The sequence below is a fragment of the Vanessa cardui genome, chromosome Z (genome assembly GCF_905220365.1).
Source record: "Vanessa cardui chromosome Z, ilVanCard2.1, whole genome shotgun sequence".
Classification (NCBI taxonomy): domain Eukaryota; kingdom Metazoa; phylum Arthropoda; class Insecta; order Lepidoptera; family Nymphalidae; genus Vanessa; species Vanessa cardui.
This window is the reverse complement of record NC_061154.1, coordinates 12,368,117-12,386,474: the sequence shown is the minus strand read 5'-3', so window position 1 is coordinate 12,386,474 and position 18,358 is coordinate 12,368,117. Positions and strand designations below refer to the sequence as shown.

General features: G+C 30.9%; 1 protein-coding gene across 1 annotated transcript in view; it reads right to left on the bottom strand.

Moving 5' to 3' along the window:
- The window catches only part of LOC124543215 (probable cationic amino acid transporter), a 136,305-nt gene that overhangs the window by 25,987 nt on the left and 91,960 nt on the right, over positions 1-18,358 (bottom strand). Inside the window, exons 3-5 of the mRNA XM_047121337.1 lie at positions 17,828-17,981; positions 10,864-10,991; positions 9,468-9,570 (exon numbers count right to left, since the gene is read on the bottom strand). Of these exons, the coding sequence (XP_046977293.1) occupies positions 9,468-9,570; positions 10,864-10,991; positions 17,828-17,981 (385 nt within the window). The remainder of the gene's footprint in view (positions 1-9,467; positions 9,571-10,863; positions 10,992-17,827; positions 17,982-18,358) is intronic.

Genomic DNA, 18,358 nt, shown 5'->3' with positions numbered 1-18,358 from the left:
CAGACTGAGTGACAGAGTTATTTTCGCAATTATATATTAGTATCGATTCATTGCAATCAATAACTAAAACTATATTGTACCATCGATTTATGTAGTTAGTTAGTTTGATATTCAACACAAATATTTTCTTTTCATTAGCATGAATTCTCTATTGGTAAATATTCTTGCACTTGCATCGATCGCAACAGAATTCCGATAAATTTCAATACAATCCGAAAAGAAGATTTACATTTGAGACGTTATCAGCAAATAATCTTTTCTTTTCAAAAACCATTTTAAATATAGAACGATCCCGACGAAGCTTTATTACATGTGTAGATTTCCCGACAGCATACGTTTCTATTTGTCACGAAGGATTTGTAAAGCTTACGGTTCATACACGCGGAACATTTTACTTGCAAATATATAAATGTACTTCTAGAGAATGCATTATTGTTCTAGAAATTAGATCATCGACTCATATCTATTAGGTCATTATATATATTCTACTAATATTATAAATGCGAAAGTTTCTGTATGTAAGTATGTTTGTTACTCTTTCACGAAAAAACTACTGAACGGATTTTACTGTAATGTAAGTTATACATCACAATAACACATAGGCTGCAATTAATAATGATTTTATTTAATTTCGTCATAATATAACGATACATATCAAGTAAGAAGCCGGGTCCGGTCGCTTAAATCATATTAATTTCATGTTTGTAGGACACATCCTTGACTTCTTCAGTGGTTTGGTGACGTATCCGCTACCATACAAGGTAGGATTTCGAGGATTTTATGTTTGAACCTCTGGTCGAGAAAGATTTTGTTTTTTTTTGCTGTTAACTGTCGAGACGATATCTGGAATACACGTTAAGAGGACTATTTTTGATCGTGTAGGATTTAATGGGAAGCGATGAACTCCATTGCATTATGCAAGTGATCGAATATGGACTGCAGCAATCGTTAGCGCACACGCTTTTTCAAATAATATGTGTCGTGCAGTTTGCTAATCTCCTTTGTATGTAATAGAGAAGACATGAGAAATTTGTTAGAATAGTAATAATTGTACGTATCTATAATCGAGTTCCATTAATTTTCCTTTTTATTAAGTTGAATACATACATAATAATTTTATCAAAGGTTTTTTTTTATGTTATAATGAATCTTGTACATACTCTCGAACATCTTTCGACATCTCTCTTTGGATTAGTTATTGGTAGAAAGTTTTTTACTTTGCCTGTAATAATCAAGGAAAGTTAAATTAATGCTATGTTTCGGCCGCAGTCCGTCCGTCGAGATTTTGGTTTGTTGACCTGTACGTGTTTCAGTTAAGTTAGGAATTGTACCTTTTTTTTTCATGAAAACTTCGAGTTTCTCATCCTTGGCGATTTAAATTCAAGATTGTTTTCTTAACATTAGTCTGTATGTAAATCTTTTATCAATAAGGTTATATTATTAACCTTGGTGTTACATTATTAGATGAAAAATTAAAAATTTATTTTCTATTGATCAATCAAAAATTAGGTACCATCTCGGACTTGAGTGACACCGGAAAATAAAATCTTTTTTTTTATGTTATAAATATTCACAGTGTTCTCAATTTTTTTAAAACGATCATATGAAAACTTTGAAACTACGTAACGGATTTAATGCATTTTTCATCAATAGACATGGCTTAATCAATCATCATCAATCAAGAGGAACATTAAAATATATATTCGTAAATAAATATCTCTCCAATATATATATGTATATAAAAAAGTACAGGGTTGTAATTTATTGTGTAGTGTGAAGCTGGTTTTCTAACTTTACTATTTAGAGCTATGCGATTGTATTGAATTACATTATGATAATAATAATAATTAAACTTAGTTCAAAGCTAATATCTTGTTCTAAATGTCTAAGCGATGGGATGTCGCCGAGCTAATCTCTGGCCTATTATCTGTTAACACGGTTAATGCGACATCAAGGTCAGACCGAGATCTCAGGTCTTTTGTAGTTATAATTGAGTAATCAAATTTCAGAAATTCAAACACGTATTCCCGTTAAATCCTTGAAATTGATTTCGGGTGTTAAGCGCAGTTATACTATTATACCAGCTGTAACAGCCGTAAACATTTCTGGTTTGGGACTCTTAATACTTACAATCTTAATTATGATATATTTTTCAATCTCCAACTATCTAAAGCGGAATGCATTTTCCAAATCGGATTAGTTGATTGTAGGATAAGCGAGTTCAATCAAACAATCTATCGATTAACAATGAGCTTTAATTATTATTGAAATAAAATTTTATGTTCGTCATTTTATGGTTTTCACGAATATTACGAGATTTTGCACAATACCTATTATACCTATACCTACAGCGTTGTATAAATATTATGTATAACAAATTTTATATTGACCATAAAATGACGTATTATGTATTGTAATAATTGCAAAAATCTAATGTGTAATAATTGCGAAAATCTAAGACAACATTACGTATTATGTAATATTTGATAGGCTAAAAGCCCGTAAATCCCAATGGTATCTTTAAATAAAAGGACATCAAAGATGCTGTTCCAATGCGAGTTGGTAAGCAAACACATGTGCAGTGTTTAATTAATAGAAGACACGAGCTGGTGGCACGTTTTCCTCCGATACCGTGCACGGGTTGAATGAATCACTTAAACGGTGTTGTTTTTCTGAATTTAACTCGTAATCTTATTTTAAGACCTTATTTATGTGGCATATGTCGATTCGAATATAATATTAATGATTGCAGTATTTACAAGTATACGCATCAAATAAGTAGTAGCATGTAAATGTCCTTTTCGCCCTTTAAGGACACAATTTGGTGACCCATGCCGCACAAATGCGGACTGGTGGATGAACATGTCGCCTAATTTCGTTAAATTCAATTGTGTTTGCCTGGGTTTGAATTTAGAATAATTAGTTAAGATACATGCTATCTAACCTGTGGGCCATGTAGGGTTTAATATATTACTTACGCATAAATTAAGTTATTCAATTTTTATTCAGTTTTATCTAAACTTGCTGACCCGACCACGCGTTGCTGTGGGTACGTTACGTTGAATTATGTTTTATGATAATGTTTAGTCAAAACCCTTCTCTGAAACACGGTGAATACGAGTATAACGGTACAAATTTATTGTTAAAATATTCAGCGGGTCTTGCTTGATGCGCATTCAAAAAAACCAGCGATCTTTTGTACCAAAATACATAGATTACATCAAACAGTGATTCATTTTAATGTGTCTTATTAAATATCTCATTTTAACGTATCCATATAATAGACAGTATAATTAGTACCATTAGCTTTAGAAATAATAAAAAAAAACGTACTGGCTGTATATAAATTAAAAAAAGCAATTTATTTTAATTTACCTATGTGGTATTGTAATAGAAATCGTCGTGGTAAGTAAGAAAGGTCTTGATTATGAATAGCTGTAGGAGCTGGAAGCTGTATTGTGTTTCCGCGATAACCTCATTGTCTGTTCAATATATTCTCCTTGTCTCGCTTCACATGTTTCGTTTGGCATGTTCATTGATGTGATTTAAGATTATATTAGAATACAATAGAGCAGACACTTAGAAGCGCTTGATTAATAAAATTATTCAATTGTTTATCATCTCGCAAACACTATTTAAAATCTGCGTATGTCTAATTTCAATGACATTATGAAAAATTGGGGCTATGTGTGTGTATACACCAATCCAGTAGTATATCAAACATTATAATAAATTGAGTCTTCACTCTTTTCTACTTATTAAATGACATGATATTTTGTTACTCAAATACAATTAAAATAAATACTTCCATCTTAATACTAACAGTTATATTTTTAATAATCTTCTATTCGATGTTTTAGTTTACGCAGTTTTTGATGTAACATTTTAAGCAAATTTGCATGTGTAACATCTTTTTTCTCTTTTTCGTGCAATCTGCCCGACTGATGTAGAAAAGGGACGGATATGTGTAACGGGAAACCAGGGCAGCTCTGATTTGAGTAACTGGAGTTGGCTGTCAAATAGTATCAACATATTTTCTGATGGAATATAATTCTAGAGATACTACCATAATCGCTTTGTTTTTGTTTTTTAATTTATTTTATTTTGCACATCTAGCAATATTCCAGCCTGTACTTTGTGAGATAGAAGATATCATATCATATCATATTTTTCACAATATTTATTTTATGTGACACAACAAATAAATAATATTCTATACGTGTGTGGAATAGCTTCATATTCTCAAAGGTCACTTGCAGCGGCTGTCTGAATGTAAGTGGTGCTTTAGCGATAATACCTAACGACTTTTGTGCTTCGTTTATTTGTTCCTATTCTCATTGGTGGGTACTTTTTTGTAATGTTATTCTTTATTTATTTAAATGCTCAATCATCATTAAATCAATTATCATTATAGACCACGTGGCTTACGAGGTTAGCTCACTTTAAAGTTATTTATATAAATGTCTTTTCTTTTTTTTTTTTTTTAATATTTTAGACAGGCATCCGTGGACAGTACGATGTCGGTTTGTAAGTGTTCACCTACACCCATAGAGATATATAAATTGTGGCATTTTATATGAAATTGTGTATTTATGATTGAATTTGAAATGTTTTATGATGGACTTGTAGTTAAACTAATTTAGTCATTTTTTTTTAAACCGGAGCACTACAGTACTGGTCATATTAATGTGCGGTTCGGAAATATTTATGTGTTCTACCACCATAATTAGGTCCCCGAGTTAGATTACAATATTATTGTTGGTTTGTGTTCGTCATTTCTATTTTATATAAAACTACTCCACATTGAACTAAACTTGCCATAAACCCACTGGGAAATTCAATTAATAGGCTATTTGACTGGTTTTTAAAATTCATTTTATATTATTTAGTAGAAGTTTAGGAACCCAGTAAAAGTTGTGTTTTTTATTTCTAGTACATATTTGCCGAAAAATATCATATTAAAAAGTCCACATTTAAATAGCGCGCAAAAACGCTACTTGGACAATATGACGCTGCAATGGGGTCGGTGACGTCACTTTCCTGTATTTTAATATGTGGTACATATAGTAGAAAAGCAAAGTTAACAAGAAAGTGACTTCATCATAAGCGCGGCCAATCAGGAGCGTTTTGTGTCACGTGACAAACGTTTGAAAAAATGCATTTTTATTTATGGATTTTTGAATAAATTAAGTATTATTTTCAAGTATCGTTAGTAATTAACCATTTTTAAACTCATAATATACACTGATTACAATAATTCACAATTTATTTTGCGCATTTTCAAATAGTCTATTACACAAATTTATAGGATGAGACGTACTGACTTCAATGGCAAAGTCAGTACGTCTGTCACTTTTAAAACCTGGGTTTTAAAACTAGGTATTTGCTTCGAAGTACGTTGCGGTTATACATTTTAACTTCCAAGCATTCCTTTCCAAAATACTATTGTACTCTTTACTTATAGGCCTACGTAGATGTTTCCTATGCGGGCATTTTCAACTTTGCCTTCGAACTAGAGCAAAGTTGCCATTTTCAAAGTAATTTCAAATCCTAGTCTTTGAATCTCGTATTTTTACGTACTTGGAAGCCCTGGTATTGAATTTTGGGAGTATATCTCATTTTTGTACGCTCGCTCTATTATTTGAAGGATTACGTATTTATATACGATTTTTATATGCCATAGTTATTTAAAATTATCTAATAAATTTGTAGTTCAAATAAATTTTTCCACTGTAAAAATTACGTATTTTTACAAAACGAGTTTAAGGTAATCACTATTTTATTATCTTATAAAAATATAAATGAATAGAGCAGTTTTAAAAGTCCAAGTCGTCGACACTACTGAGAGAGCTGAACTTACTGCGGATGAACAATATTTATGCACCACGGCTAAAACTCTTTTGCTGTCTAAAAACAATTTTCAGAGTAAACTTTGTAAAGCGTTAGCACTAATGGTTTTACTAAAAGTTCGAAATGAAGTAACGCCGATGACAAAGCTCGTTAGATAAATTATGTATTTGTGGCTCGGGTTCATAAATTGATTAACTTTTAACAAAATGGTTATAAATTAGCAAAAAATTTAAATCAGACCATAACGTTTGTATATAATCATGAGCTAACTTTGTATTATATATTGATGATTATGACCTAATTTTTCCGAAATGAAATTAAGATTTATACTAGTAAAAAAATTGTAATCTGCACATTAGTGTAGAATAAAATGTATACTCCATCCATTAGGATGAAGAACTAATCTGTAATTAACAGAATACATTATTGGATTACAAATTTATGTATTTCATTATTAACAGCACAATTTAGAGAGTACTAAAATTAAATACAACATAAATCTCTCCGTATATCTACGGAGAACCTTTTCTATTAAGTAAATGTGAACTATGCAAAAAGTCGGCAAGAAATTGAGTATACATTCTATTTTAAACATTAAATAACATAAAATTGTTGTTGCTAAAATACAATTAAATGTATACATCATACATGAAAATTAATAAATGTTTACTATCTTTATACTGATACCTATAACTTATATTTAATCAAGATCGAACTTTTAAAGGCTTCTAATTAAATTTGGCATAGAGCTAAATTTCGCAGAATAAAATATAATAATATGAAATTCGCGATAAATATAATATACTTATAACACATAAAATTACTTTTTTAATATATTTCAGATACATTAAAAGTATATGCCAACCTACGTGGTTACTTAGTGAAACGGACGGCGTATGGCAGTGTATAAATTACGTAATATATACGAATATTTGTGTATACGTATAATTCAATTTCGATATACAACTTCTTTCCTCTCTGAAACTACCTCGGAAAGAGTTTCGGAGTTTCCAGAACCGATGTGACTTGGATACCTATAACTAAAGAGCCTGCACCGCCTAGCCCAGAAAAATATAGCTTGTGCCTGTCATCTCATCATTTAAACCAGAACACAAAACGTTGTGTTACGTTGTTACTTAGGGTGTTACGTTGTCAGACTCACTAAAGGTAAACTCATTGAAGACATTGCCTATCAGTTAGCTTTTAGGCTAATCAGAAATATACGTAGGTATATATAAATACAGTACTACCACTATTAAAATGTTACTTAATCTTGCCTTGCCTAATTTAACTTTGGCGTAAGTTTAACTTTATATAAATGTTAATATATACTTAAAATATTAGATTTGTTTTATATAGTCCGGGGGAAAAAATTAAGTCATGAAAATAAACAATACGTAAACATTTTTCTGAGAATGTTCTCGCAGACGATGCTCAAAAGTAAACTTCAATGAAGATTTCATTCTTTCTGAAGCCCACAGGGAGCTTGTTTCACTGAAAGAATTAGAAAGTAAATCAGAACTACAAATAGGAATTGAAAGTACGAGCGAATTGTTTGAACGTAGTCTGCGATCGTGATTGTCAGAAAGGAATTTGTAATTTGTCTTTAACTAGGATAGTGGAAGTCAAGAGAATAAAGAAAAGTGTCACTAATACACAATCGGAAGCAACGACGTTGTTGAATACGTTGTTTTTAATCTGACTAAGTACTAAGCGCTTATTGGTCGAAAATTGCGTAGTGATTAGATTTACATTTGTTCAACTTTTTATTAAACGTAGTGTTTCACATATGAAATATTCATAATATATATTTAGATAATTATATATATTTTAAATTTGTCATTTCATTGGCATTTTTTTTCTTTAAAATAAGCCTAAACCTGACCGTTAAACATGTGCTTGTGTTGTCAAAATACAACCTACAATATCTCAATTTAACTAACCACAAATCAGTCAATCAAATTTAAATAAGTAATTAAAATCATCTTATAGTTTTCTGAAATAATAACAAAAAAACGAACTACTTTTTAAAATTCCCTAAAATTAAAAAAAAGCAGCTCATATCCGAATTTTTCAAAGTAGACTTTTTTAAATTTGGTCATGGAATGTGATGCTAGCAGTAGTGCTAAAATCTATCTTAACGTACATGTAATAAAGTCGAAACCTTGGTGAATTTTAAAACCCACAAGAGAGTTGAGGGAGAGTTAGGTAATATTAGTTTAGGGGTAGAGGGACCGTATTCAGCCGCATTGTCCTTTCTCGTAAATCCCTTTCACGTGACATCAAAATATTTGTACTAATAAATTAAAAAAGAAATCATAACAATAACAATTGCAAAAAGAAAATATATCCCATACATATGGTCAGAAGTTTTTAGGACTGCTTTTCACATAATGTTGTTTACGGAACGACCTTCAACTGGGTCGATCTAGCTGCCTAATTGTAGTTCGTAGTTTTCAGCACTGAAAGTTGCTCGGGGTGAAAAGGATCTCGAACTAGATGTGGTTTTAGAAAACATCAGAATTTGGAGACGGCATTTAGTGTCAGTTTTCACATATACTTAATATATTCAAGATAAGTTTTATTTCTTGATTATTTTTTGTAATCTTCTACAACATATTTTATCTACTGACTTCTGTTTTTAATAACGATTCAAGTTTATTTTACAACCAAGTCATTCGTTTATATCTTATTAATTGTAATTTAAAATATTTTTACATGTGAGTTGTACTATAGGAATCAATGTTTTTTTACATAGACTGACATAAACGGATAATAATACAATTATTATTATGTCCAAACGGTTCCATGCTGTTACTGCTATTCTGATATGCTAATTACTAAAATATCCCTTGTGCCTGTAATTATATGGCTCATTCTAACTGGCTCAGAGGAATACAAATTATTGCCGTTGGAGATTGAATAGTTAGTAATTACCAGTCCGGCTTCTACAAAGCTCTAAGTAAAAAGTATGTTCACATGTCATAGCTTTATAGTATGATGTATCGTGTAATAGCTGTTATATATTAGGAAGCGACGAACACCATAACACAATAAATAAATATCTTTTGTACAGGGAATTGCACCTGGCGGACAATACTCGTAAATAAAGTACCGACTCGACTGTAACGACGTAGAAATTATTTATCGTAGCTGGTTTTTTTTTAAGATAAGAATTGTGTAACAATTTTAAAGTATACAACTGATGTTGAGGAAATATATACTAATTAATACATTACTTAAAAGAGACAAATAACTAATACTTGAATTTTACATGGTAGGCTTTGTTTAAGCTCTGGCCACGCATCGCTTATTCTACCGACAACAGTATTGTTATGTTTTGGGTTGAAAAGTTAGCTAGTACATATAATAAAATTACAGGCGCAAGGGTAATAATAGCACGTTATTTCCCAAGTTTGGTGGCAAATTTACGATGAAAGGGATTTTTAGTATTTCTTTTTTGTTGTAAATGAAAATAAAGATCATCTAAAATATTCTATGCTTGGTATTTTTTTTATTATTATTATTTTCAGTTGCGCACTGGAAGTATCCGTTTTGTAACAATAGGGGTACAAAAAAAGTTAGAAAATGTAAGCAAATAAAACTTGAATACTTACCATAAATTGTACCGAATTTTTCAGAGAAATACTTGCTTATTGCACCATCGAATAATGAGTCGAAACAGGCGCTAAGAGCGCGGGCGCAGGCACTTGTTCCAATCTGCAAAAAATAACATTTATTAAATAAAAATATCTACTTTTAAGGAAAACCTGAATTATTTATTGTTAAATTCATACAATAAACAAGATAAGATTTTACATTTTTGGTTTTAAATATAGTACGACTTATTGTTTATTTATATTTTATAGTGAATATAAAAAATATTTAATTTTAATAATACATTTGAATGAGAAATAATTTAATTATCAAGTAGCTTAAGTTAGAATTATCGATAGTTTTCATTTGTGTTTTTTAAATATTTAAAAGTATTGTACATTACTAAAATAACAATAAATTGTACCGAGTTGAGTTAATTAATAAGACAATCAACTGGTTTGAACGCCAACGCGTCTTCGTTTGAAGGGTATCAGAATTGAGAGCAAATAGATTCTGAATAAAATTAGTTATTGAAGAGAATATAAACTACAGTTATTTATTTTTTAATAATTAAAGTGCAATTAATAATAATTTTAATATTTGTAAATAAAGTAGAGTGAAGTCGGGTAATTTATATGTACTGTAAGTTACGTAATGATTTATAAAGATTTAGTAACGTTACGTATGTGACTAAATGTCTAAAAATATTGTTTTATAATGTTATAAATATTTAGACTTTATAGTTTTAATTTATGACTTTAAAATATAAACGGGAAAATGTATTCCAATAAACATATATTTGTTTTTGTTGCATTCAATAAAATATTACTCATGTTAGTAACGATGTAATCGTTTACCGATTCGAAATTTTTTAAATGAAAATAATTTTTTACTCTTTTTAATCTGAACTTAACATTGTTTGTTTGTTTAATTAATCAGACATGCTCTCTGATTAAAACAATAAAACTTTAATGGCATTATTAATATGCTACGACGTATTTTAAAAGGTGTGTAATAATAATAATTACATACTCGTATAACTAATATACAAATCAGAAAACTAATTGAAATGTTTCTATTTCCACAACTATTATTCACCACAGACCTCTATATACCTAAATATATTGTTGAAAATTATATAACTTAAAAATGAAGTGCACACATCTATGATTATTGTTATTTATTTCTTAAATTTTGAAAAATTACGAACCGTCTTTTTGCTCAAAAATTATGTAACCAAAGTAAGAAATAATAATATGAAATGCTTAAATACAGACAAATATGAATTAAAAATAGTAATACAGAATAAATCTTGACCGCGTGGAATGGTGGCAAGACTGCTAGCAGCATTTCCCCGTTGAATCTCAATTTTATTTATTAAATATGTTATTTAAATTATAATTTAAATTCGCTTACCAAATATTCGAGAACCATATTCCAACCGATGACGAATGCGATAAATTCTCCGACGGTAACGTAGGAATACGTATAAGCTGATCCGGTCGTATTTGGCACCCTGACTCCGAACTCAGCGTAGCACGATCCTAAAACAGTAATTATTTAGTGAAACCATATAAATAAGACTATAAAAACTTTAAGTATTATAATAAAAATGTCAATTATTCAGGATATAAGTACGATGCTGTGAATGCGTTCTCCGTTGTTGTACCCATATTTTCAGACACCGTAGTTCAGATAACTACGTACTTTTGATACAGTGATTAAATTATCCATTAAAAAAATAAATGATTACTCGATGTTGCTGGTGGCTTCAACTGGGGTTGGTTTTGAATGTATGTGTATATGTATGTGTTCCTTTAAAGCAAGCTTGCTCACGAGGCCCCTCCTCGAGCTCAAGCTTGTTATAAACAATAAAACTTATAAAAGAAATGACATCAAAATCGTTATAGTGGTTGTGTCGTAAATGTAACAGAAGGAAAGCATTACTTTTGCATTTATAAATAGTGTTCACTACAATTATATTTATTTAATGGTCATTTAAAAATGTCAATTAACTTTAATAAAAAAAAAGAATAAAAGCATGTAAACAAGACTGGTTGTCCGTAGAAGGTAAGATTTGTCCTAGATTTTCAGTCAACGTATGCAGATTTATTCATGATGTTTTCTTTTATCGCTGATCCCGAGATGAAAAATCACTGCTTGCCTGGGTTTGAACCCATGATATTCGGACGAGTAAATGTAAATAAAATTAGATCCATTCGCGAATCCTTTATACATCCTTCTATGGGTTTTTTATTTCTATACTTTTTATATTTAAAACGACCGGCAATATTTATATTGAATATGCAGTAGAATTATTGCACATATTTTACAAATAATTCTTAGTAACACGAGAATTACTAAAAAGCGCAGTCCATTTATTTTAGTAGTTCTCTCGTTTCAACGACGCCGAAGAGAAAGATTTAAGAAACAAATAAAGGTTTCAAGTATGGGTGACATGTGACAGCTTTTGTGGTTTTTCGTGGAAAGTAAATGCAGGGAGAAATAAAAGAATTGTATTGTTTTAAAGACAAAATAAAATGGTTTGTCAGTCGTAATTTGTAAATAAATATAATATAAATTATCTTTATTACCTAATACTTGTATCAAATTAATATGCAGCAATTCGAATATGAATAAAAATCAGATGACATTTCATAATTAGTTTCTAAAGATATATTTTTTCATTCATTTATGACTCATGATCAAACTAAAGTAATATTCTCGCTATAAAAATAAAATGAAAGGGATTTACTCCCTAAGAAAACTATAGATAATATACAAATAAAATAAAATATCCATTTCTGTTTCAATTGATTGAGTGACATTTAGTAAACATTTTCTAAGGAAAAAAATGTAATATTTTATGTTTTTGATTCAAACCAACCCTTGAAAATATAATTTAGGCTTCTTAACATTGCACTCAGGTTTGTGAGTGTATACTGTGCAATAATTCATTGTGTATATTTGATGTCATGAAAGATATTGGTCAACGCGGCAAATCAATAATGCACAAACTCAGGTGCACTTTCGTAATCCGAAACTTCCTTCATGGGAAGGCAGATTCAACACGATCGGAAATAGTTCAGGTGCAGAACCATCGGCTCTACGTTTTTTCGAGGACGGCTGTTATTGAGAATTTTTCATCAGTATTCTGTTGAAAAACCCAATAACTTTTTATCGGTCCGATTCGGGGCTCGAGTCCAAAACTTCAGAATCTGTGGACTGATATGTAGCCACTGTAAGTGTAGTAATGAAGTTTGCTTTTGGGAGTAAGTATAAAAATCTAAATATTTATATATAGAAGCGACATACGAGTAATAAAATAAATAGAGATATTCAGACGGAGTCACTGGAAGCGGTGGATTATATTCTCTCCACGAGAAAGTCTATTGTTGTCTTCGCTTATCATAAACTTGATGCTTTTAAAGTTAAAGATCACGGGTGTACGTCGCCAGTCTTTATAAAATAACCTGTATATTCTTCTACGGTCAAAATAAAATAATCGAGAAAATATTCTTCTCCTTTCTTAAAGAGTATAAATAACAATTTATACGTGTTATTGCTTCAATATGAATATTGCTTTTTGATTATGTTTTGTTTTATTTGTTTGTGTTTTCTTTTTAGGATTATGATAATGACGTGTTTATAAATATTTACTAAGTACATTCAGTTAATTGAATGTAAAAAAACAATTTTGTTTTAGTTCTGAAGACAAAATATTAATAAAAAAAAACCTTTATATGTATTGATAACCTACATTTAGGTCATTTCATCTGACATGTATTATAAAAAAAATCTAAATATCAATTACGTTACGAAAGTGACTACAACAAAATATGCCTTAAATATTCCTTTATTGTTCGATACAGAAACTAGGGCACACGATCTTACGGTCGCCCAGTAGGTGTTAACGTTCTATAAAATGTCAGTGTGAGGTTGTGGCGGTCAATAATATTTAAAACAGCTGATCTATTGAACATATATTCTTATATTGAAAATGATGAGACTGGCAAATGGTTAATCTAATGGTAAGGCACGACCTCTTAAAGACATTGGCAAGGTAAGAAATATTACCCACTTCTCCTTTATTACGCCGCCGACTACGGAACCTACGAGTATGATCCTCGTGACTTGAAATTACACTGGCTTGCTCATTCTTCAAACTAGCACAGCGAAATTAATACATATTACTCGTCAGAAGAAAAATTGTTTGATCAGCAATAGTTTAACTCATTTTGCCGGATTAGCATGTAAATTGTAATATTGTACAGATATTTATCTCCTGGAAATAAAATATATTTCTAAATTTTAAAAAGATTATGTTAAATGCGAATAAAACCTAAATCCTAAGGGCTGTTTCTAATATCAAATATAACAATTACAAATTGTTTTTCTATAAATAATATACATTAATAATCGTTATATAACAAGTCAATCTTACATAACCTTAGTAACTCCTACTATTTTTTAATAATTCAGAAGAAAAATATAAATAACATCAAACACAGTTATTTTGATAAATAAATAATGCCTACACATAATTTTCGCCCTAATTGCCTAGCAAATAATGTATAATATATAAGTTTGAAGGCTTGGAATTGGTCATCCACACCCACTTGAGAAATTCACTTCCAATTTACTCGATTTTACTGTTCAATAGGTACTAATCTGGTTTAACTAATCTAGACTTACGGCCTATTCATATACTAATCCTACACAAATTAGCACCGAAGCATACCATATTGTAATTAATTAATTGCCTCATCTGAGGAAACGCGCGTGGACGGAATATTCTAATAATATTGTAAATGTCAAAATTTATATTCTCAGATGTATGTTTATATATACAATAATAAAAAAAATACTTAATCGATTTCGGTGAAAGTGAAACACATAGGATTGAGTTTGTTCAGATCATTTGACAGGTCTGCCATAAGAAAAACAAAACAATCGACTTCTCAAAGCTGAAAAGTATAAAAAGTCGTATCTCACATATAATGTTTACTAATATAATAATAATAAAAAAATATAGCGAAAGTAAATCTATCTGTTTATCTGTTACGGCTTGATGGCTAAACCAATGTACTGAAAATGATGAAATTTAAAATAAGCTGGAACTTCGAGGTATTAAATAGACTACTTTTTTAAAGAAGACGAGTGAAGTCGTGTAGTAATCTATGAATTTATAATAAATAACTTGACAAATAGATATTAAACTAGTGTACTAATCTCTAATATAATATATAATATAAAAATAATCTACCGATATTCAGTATACAAAATAAATGCTTTTAATTGTTATGTACGTGAATGCGGGCTTTGGAGAATTCCAATAATAGTACTGTTTCAATTCATGTTTTAATATATATACTGCTACATGTATAACTAGTTATTGCACGCGGACTAACTCGCGTTTATGGGTTGGTCGTTAGGCATAAAATGGATTTGAAGTTTGCTTAGTAATAATCAATTTCATTAAATTCAGTTCAATGGTTCGACCTTGAAAGAGCATAACAAAAACAGTTACTTTCGTGTTTGCAATATGGTTATAGGTAAAGCTTCATCTCCACAATCTATACTAATATTATAAATGCGAAAAGAAATTAATCGATTGACACTTTGCACTTAAATCACTAAACCGATTTAGATGAATTTTTGTATGCAGATACTTGGAGTTATAGGATATATACTTGTGTAATTCAACCCTTGAGTACCCTCAAACGGGGGTGCCGATGGGTTGTAGGTAAGGTTTTATAAAATTCGTAAGTGTAAAACCGGTTCTAGTGCTATATGAAGTAGTCTAGTATAATATAAACTGATATTATCAGTAACCTATCTGTTCCTTACCTTATCACTACAGAACTAGTGAATCGTACGTAATGAAAGTGGACATAAGTGATGACGTAGTCTCGAAGTGGGTATAAAAATAAATCTTGTATATAAATAACTGCTTATGACATTAACGGGAAAATAATATCTCAACGCGACCCGAATTGCGATTACAGCTAGTATTGTAGATTAATCTAGCTGGTTCTCGGTAGAACCTTCCTAGAAATTGTGATGTGAGCTTTAGATTTAATATAATACTAGCGACCCACCCCTTCTTCGCACGGTTGCAATGCTGATACTAAATATAATGACGAATGTTTTACAATGTTCACTGTTTTCCAGTCATTCTCTACTATATTGGGAATGTGTGATATACCTCCCTCGTGACTCAATCTTTCTATTAATAAAAACAGCTACAAAATCCGTTGCGTAATTTTAAAGATCTAAGCATACATAGGGTCAGAATGATTGTACAGTCGGGGTAGAAAATGGTTCATCTGGTTAAGATCTATTTTCGTGTGCTCGGTATGAGCGATAAAATCTACTTACCTACCGATTGAGAATGACATATTGTTTCATTGCAATGTTTTGATGTTTAGATTCAAAAGGGAGTAAAGTTTGATAAAGAAATTAATTTGAAATGTGTTGGTTTTCTTACTCTGACTGTACATGATGATTTAAAAGGGCTTTGGTGAGGTTGTCATTTGAATAAAGAATAACTTGATTTGATTAGATTCGATTTTTTACGATAGATTATCTCACTAATATTGTAAACGCGTTTGTGTCGGATGTTTGTTCCTTAATTGAGCTTAAACTACTCTCGCTTGGACGGGTTCTAATGAAATTTGGTAAGAGGTCGATTATACTTTAAACCAAGAGTAGACGGAAGTTTCCATATGTATCGACTTAAATATATTCGGCAGCTCGGAAAAATTGCGATAAAAAAGTATATTCGTTATAAATATAAAGTTTTATTATTTTATGTAATAGGTAGGTGATCTGCCAAATGGACTACTTGACCACTGCCCAAAGACATTGGCGTCTTACGAAATTTTAATAATTTCTTATATCTCTACCGCTCTACCACTATTGGGAACTAATTAATTATGTCCCTTGTGCTTGTAGTTACACTAGCTCACCTCGTTAAACTGTAACCCAACAATAAAAAGTACTCTTGCCTAGCAGTAGAACATCTCGTGAGTGGATGTTTTGGGGCTTTGCACAAAGCCTTACGTTAAGCTACTTAATATTGACGATTGATTGAATACATATAATTGTGAATTGTAAATATGAATAACACATACATAATTATTTATAGGTATGTGGTAACGGACAATTTTAATAATAGTCTTTATAATCAAACAATTGTCAAAAGTAATTGTAATCAAAACGTTGTCAAATTGTTAGTAGTCCCGTTAGAGCTAGCGCGCACTGGTGACTTTTGTCACGGTGACTTTAAAGTGTTTGTCATTGTCGTTTCACGAGTTCACAGAGAACGACCGTGTCTTTGAAATCCATAGTGGCAAATGACGCTTCGATTTCGAAAATTTTTTTCACTATCTCTATTAATGACTCTTTGGGAACGTGACGTGACAATGACAAACACTTTAAAATCACCGTGACAAAAATTACCAGTGCGCGCTAGCTATTATGGCAGCCGCATGGCGTCTGGATAACAACTCTCAAAACCGCCTTTCCAGTGCGGCTATTTGATCTATCTGGCGAACAGCGTGGATCGGTGCAGACATTCTGCTAATAAATTAAGAGTGCTTTTTATGTTTTTTCTGTGATCATATTTCTACTTTATTACATTCTTATGTTATTAGAAGTTTTTTTTAGATAAATAATTCATAATTGTACGTAAAAATGAAATGGTAACATCGGGTACTTGGCTGGTCTTTATTTTCTTTTTGGTTGGCGGACTAGCATATGCGTCACCTGATGGTAAGTGGTCACCATCACCCATAGACAAAGACGATGTAAGAAATATTATCTATTCTTTACATCGTCAATGTGCCACCAATTTGGGAACTAAGATGTTATGTCCTGTTGTGCCTGTAGTTACACTGGCTCACTCACCCTTCAAACCGGAACACAACAATACTGAGTACTGTTATTTGGCGGTAGAATAACTGTTGAGTGGGTGGTACCTACACAGACGGCTAGCACAAAGCCCAACCACCAAGTAAAGTAATTCATTTAAAATTACCGCTTTTCTTATGACTATTGACATTAAGCCAACCACCCTGACGTCATGCCCCTTAAAAGAGCACCTATTACGTCACAAATTATTAAAATATAGTATTTATTCAGACTTTATTTACATCTAACGAAGATAACTTAAAGACAATTTTATAATATGTTAGATTGAACATAATAAATTCTAATGAGAGAAAATAAATAAGCTCAAAGCCTTTTAGGTCTCAGATCAACGACATGGCATCCAATCATAATTTATAGTTTGAAATGACTTTAAAAAATAAAACCGACACATATATGACTTACTTGTAATTTATTTCAATCATTGAAATATGTAAATTTTACTCACCAGAAAATATGCTGGCTAAGGCAGCAATAATGAAGCTCAGTGCTACGCCAGGTCCGGCAAATTTGCGGGCTACCATGCCAGCCACTAAGTACATCCCCGTTCCGACGCATGATCCCACGCCCAGGGACGTAAGGTCTAGCGTTGTAAGGCATCTCTGTTAAACAAAAGATCAGCTTAATTTGGTAATACAACCATAAAGTAAGGTAACTAATTCAAGGGAATTGAGGGTATGAGCTCAGAGCGTAATATTAAACACAATTCAGCAGAATAACGTAATAATTGAATCTGTATTACATTTCGTACATTATATTTTTAATCCTTTACCGAGTTTTCTTATTTTATTTAATAGTAAACTACGTTAATATTGGGTCTTATATATTTTGCTTCTATCAGAAACCACTTCAGCCATAAGGATGAAACGTAGCGCACTCAGTCGGAATTAAACTACATAGTAACGATGAATGAATACTTTCACAATTTATAAATAAAATAAAATGAAAATACATATTGTATAAATAAATATTGGAAACA